Source organism: Microplitis mediator, chromosome 6, assembly GCF_029852145.1.
Source record: "Microplitis mediator isolate UGA2020A chromosome 6, iyMicMedi2.1, whole genome shotgun sequence".
Taxonomy (NCBI): domain Eukaryota; kingdom Metazoa; phylum Arthropoda; class Insecta; order Hymenoptera; family Braconidae; genus Microplitis; species Microplitis mediator.
In genome coordinates, this window is record NC_079974.1 from 7,466,230 (window position 1) to 7,471,713 (window position 5,484).

The 5,484-nt window shown below is 36.0% G+C and overlaps 1 protein-coding gene across 1 annotated transcript; it reads left to right on the forward strand.

Moving 5' to 3' along the window:
• The first annotated feature begins 2,966 nt into the window (after positions 1-2,966).
• Positions 2,967-3,573, forward strand: LOC130670456 (uncharacterized). Its single transcript, XM_057473863.1, has 2 exons — positions 2,967-3,394; positions 3,552-3,573. The coding sequence occupies exons 1-2, from the start codon at positions 2,967-2,969 to the stop codon at positions 3,571-3,573; spliced, it is 450 nt and encodes a 149-aa protein (XP_057329846.1).
• Positions 3,574-5,484: the final 1,911 nt, after the last annotated feature.

Here is a 5,484-nt window from a genome sequence, read left to right on the forward strand (position 1 = left end):
CGAGAGTCTGGATAAAATCTCCAGAACTCTTCCAGGGCGGTTGCGAAGTTTTGTTGGATTCAGGTTCCGACCTGAATCTCCTTTGCATCGATGCCCTGGAGGATGACACCATCTTTTACCCCGAAAATGAAAGTAAAGTGGGCGGCATAGCGACGAGCAGTATGCCAATAATTGGAATTGTGACGCTTAAGATCTTTGAAGTGGATGTTTGTTTCCAGGTTGTACCTAGGGCAGCAGGAGGTTACCTGGGTAACCTTGGAAATGAATTTTTCATCAAAGAACGAGCTGGCATTTCCTTTTATTGGAATACGTTGGTCCTCAAAAATCGACCTACCCGTCCTATCCCTTTTACGATGGAAGACGAGCTTGGCGGAGGGTATATCCTGTCCTTAGGGACAGGTCCAAAAATTTTTGACTCGTGTGATTCCCTTCATGGAGAATTACAATGCTTTCTTGTGGACACAGAGGGGGGATGTATGTTTGATAAATTCTTCGGCCCTTAAACCCGAAATTAGAGTGGATCGTGGTGACACGATGCTACTCCGAGGTTTGAATGAGCATCCCATGGAGACGATCGGTACTGTCGAACTGAAAGTTTTGGGATCCAAAATTCGATTTCACGTTTGTGAAGGTAATTTACCCTTCAATGGCGTGAGCATTTTGGGAAACAACTTCCTGAGAAAGGAACAGGCAGAAATTTCATACCATCATCAATCACTGAATTTATTCTCTCGACCCTCTCGACCTCTATACTTCAGCCTAGGAGTAAAACCATATCGTTCATACGTAATCCCACCCCGTATGCGAATGTCTGTTTCCGTACCTGTCTTGAATCCAAAAATCAAACAAGGCTATCTCCGTAAGATCCCTCTGGAGGAAGGACTCTTAATGGGCGAAGCTGTTGTCTCAGTGGATGAAGGTCAAGCGATGTGTATGGTCATCAATACTACATCCGACCCGGCAGAAATCAACATTGAGCCTCAGATTCTGGAAGAATTCGAATACGACCATCCAGATCTTTCAGATGGAAATTCCGAAACAACTGATTCCTCACCCGAAAGAAAATCCTTATCCAGAAGGGAGCGTATCGACGCGATCCTTAATAAAATTCCGACGGACCATCTTAATCGACTCGAAAAAAGACAAATATTTAAACTCATACAGAAAAATCATGATATTTTTCACCTTCCTGGCGATCGCCTTGGACGATCTAATAAATTCACTTGTAAAATCGAAACCACGAGTGATACGCCAGTCCGAATCAAACAATACTGGTTTCCTCAAGAACATCGAGAGGAAATCAAGAAACAAGTTGAAAATCTACTTAAACAAGGAATTATACGTAAATCAAAATCTCCGTATAATTCGCCCTTGTGGATCGTTCCTAAGAAATCTGACGCACAAGGTAACAAAAAGTGGAGAGTGGTTATCGACTTTCGAAATTTGAATAAGATAACCATCGGCGATGCATATCCCCTACCACTAATAATTGACATTCTAGACCAACTCGGTGGAGCAAAATACTTCAGCGTGTTTGATCTTGCAAGTGGTTTCCATCAAGTATCAATGGATCCCAGGAATGCTAAGAAAACTGCGTTTTCCACCCCTGACGGCCATTGGGAGTATTGCTGTATGCCTTTTGGGCTCGAGTGCGCTCCGGCAATTTTCCAACGCATGATGGATTCCACTTAAAGTGGTTTAAAAGGCACCGAATTGTTCATTTACCTGGATGATTTTGTAAGTTACGCATCTTCGCTTGAAGAGCACGAAGTGCGAGTGCAAAGACTCTTCAACCGCCTTCGAGAGGCTGGCCTAACTCTTCAGCCCAAGAAATATAAGTTTCTCTGCCCGGAGGTGGAATTTTTGGGTCACATCATAACTAAAGATGGCGTGAAACCTGACCCAAAGAAGATTTCATCCCTTAAAAACGCGTCCCACCCCCGTAACCATACGGAGGCGCGCAAATTTATGGGATTGGCGAACTATTATAGGCGTTTTATCGAAAATTTCGCCGAAAGAGCGAAACCAATCACTGACCTTACCAGAAAAACTAAACCGTTCGTCTGGTCAGCTGATTCTCAAAAGGCCTTCGATGATATAAAGAATGCGTTGTGCGAAAACTCATTCCTCGCTTACCCAGACTTTAATCGACCATTTATACTAGCAACTAGTTCGTCCGATGTTGGCATCTCGGGTATTTTGAGCCAAGAACTCGATAACGAAGATCAAACTCCCGAGAACCCAGAGGCAAATGCCGAGAAAATTGTGTCATGTACATCTAGAGTTTTGCAAGAAACCGAATCCAGATATACACACAATGAAAAAGAATGTTTGGCAGTTTTGTACGCAGTGCAACAATTTCGGCCTTACCTTTACGGTAAGCCCTTCACCTTGTATACAAGTAGTCCTTGTATGTCTTGGTTGAAGGATAGCCAAACCGTTACCGAACGCCAAATTAAATGGAGATCTAAATTAAGTGAATCTAAATTCTCTGCTGTTGTTCGACATAAAATCTCCGAGCAATACGCTGAAGGATTATCGTATAATCCTGAAGGAAGATCTCCGGCAGAGACAAACCCGAATGAGACACCCATCAAAGAAGCTGGAATATTACCGCTCAAGAAAAATTCTTGTCCTGACGACGAAACAGTAGCAGCAGTGAAACGAGGCCGAAAACCGGGAAGTAAAAATAAACCCCGTGTCAACAGCGTTCCTCAACCTCGTGATACAATTGCTTCTCGTTTACGTATGAGACGAGCTACAGAACTAAACCCAAATCGGAAAAAGATAAATTATTGTGAGATAAGTACCGCTGAACCTGACGTTTCAGGGGGTATTGAAGACGACGTATTCGAAGAAAATCAACCAGGCCATCATCAGGCCCTCAAGTTTCAGTAGATCCAGAACCAGAGCCTGAAACAAATTCTGAAGAAACAGATGAGGAGGAAAAAGAAGCAGTCCGACTCATGAACGAAGAATATCTGATGAAAGAACAGGATAAAAGTTCCAGCGATCAGGGGGATGAAAATTCGTCTGTGGCGATCAATCGACAACAAATGCGGGAAGATTTGAGGAACTCATTCGAACGTTTCAACAGAGCTCTTGAACAACGAAACGTTAACATTTCAGATAAAGAAGCGGATTGCTCTGTTCGTCCAGACGACTACTACAATCCACTGCCAGTAGTCAGCCCTCAGGTGGCCAAAGAAGTCAGAGAATATCTTGAAAAAGGTTACCTTCCGCGTGAACACGATGAAAACGAAGACTCGGACGAATCCGAAGAAATGGAAGAAGAAGAAGAAGAAGAAGAAGAATTTCTTCGAGATAACGAAAATACTGAAGAAGATGACGACTCTAGCGAAGCCAGCTGCTCTGAACCAGCCCGGGAAAAAATGTTCAGGCCTGATCAGACATGAGCAGACATGAGTCTTCAGGCCTGATCAGACATGAAAAATGACCATGCCTGACCAGGCCGAAAAGTAAAAAATCTACTGGATCTAAATTTTTGAAATGTCTCACATACGCGCTAGTATGTCAGCTGAAAATTGCAGGCCACCCCCAACTACCCCTTAAGCAGTCAAATTACATAAATTTTTCATTTCCGTTGCGCGAAAAACGTTCCGTTCTTCAGGTACATTTCAAATTAATGTTCATACTGAGAATACAATTAAATATTTTTTTACAACAAAGTTAACTTACTTTTTTTGTTTTTTTTTTTTAATGGAGGCGAATCACTTGGGCACCAACTCCTTTTAGGAATTGGCTTTCGTTTAGTTGTAATCTCAACCAAGGGCTTTTTTTGATTTTCATCAACCATCTTATCAAATTTGCTCCTTTGGGTTTTCAAATATTGAGAATTACCTATAAACATTAAATATTTATTTTCGTATGCATAAGAATATATTATTTTACTTTAATTTCAATTAAAAAAAAATAAGAATTTTTTATAATTATTGAAATTAGCCATCTAACAATTTTAAAAAATATCTTAATAAATAACTCCATGGAAAAAAAAAAAATTTTTTTTAATTCTACATAAAGTAATTTAAAAAAATTACCGTAATGTAATTTTATAAAACATTTCTTGAGTAGTAATTTATTTATTAAGAAATTAATTAAGTAATTAATTTAAATTATTATTTATAAATAATTATTTATTAAAAGAAAAATAAAAATTTTCAGATGTTGGCCAATTAAATTATCTATGAATGATTATTAAGGTTATGATTGATTATATCCATGATATTCCAATCAAATGATAGTAGCTATAAGGCAATACAAAAAATTTATTAAATATCTTACTTGAATACTCGATTACTTTTCCGTCATATTGTTTTTTATTTATTGTAAATTTTACAATGTCGTTCTTCAGTATTTCGAGTTCCTGCTTCCCTTCATTTTGAATGTTATCGTAATCAACAATGTAAGCACGATTATCACCGTCACTTTGAACCAAGAACATCGTTATACAAACAAATAATTTATAAAACGTTTTATAACAGTACTGTTGATTTTCTTTAATTGCAAAATAAACGCGCGTACAAAAAAATAATAGTGAAAGACGCCCGTAGAATTACTATTTATTGTCGTGCAGCGTCCATTGTTGGAAATGAATGTATCACGTGACGATTTATACTAGTGTGTTTGCATATACATAAGGGTAGCCATCTTTACTTGACTACTGAGATGTAGTGTATATTGCCTGTACACCTACATGTATATGTGTATACATGTATGTAAACACACTACATGTACAATGGATATAAACACATGCAAGTCACATTTTTATTTTGAAAAGTTCTGTTAAATCATTATTAACAAATTAATTATAATCATTAAAAAATATTAATTAAAGATAAAATTTAAAAATTTATTTTTATAAAATAAAAATATCAAACTTGAAGGTAAGAATATAAAGTCTTTCTATATCCATTAGAAATATAATTAACGGTTATTCTTCATATATTTATATATAATAATATCTTATATGATCCTGAAGTTAGCAGACAATTAACAATTTTTGAATTTTATTTTCTCCAATTTAATTTAAAAAAAGAAAAAACTAAAAATATGCACATGTAGAAAATTTAAAAAACTGTAGGTGCAATTTTTCAAAATAGTTTTTTTCATAATTCATCGTTTTGAAATAAAATCCAAAAATTATTAGACGTCAGCTAACTTTAGTATCATATATCTTATGTATATTTATTAACAGAATATGCTTATTTGCATAAATTTTATATGACTGAATCTAATACACATAAAATAATTATTATAATTAAAAAAACAATTGATAAAATATAAATAAGTTGAAAATAAAAAAATGTAGATTTGGAAAATTAATCTGTAGGTTCATTTTTTTTTAATTTTAATTTTTGTAATTATTAATTTATTCATTTACAATTAAGAAGATATTTTTTATGTCATTTAAATTCATATAATCATAATTTCATTCTGGTAATTAAATAAAATTAATTTATTTAA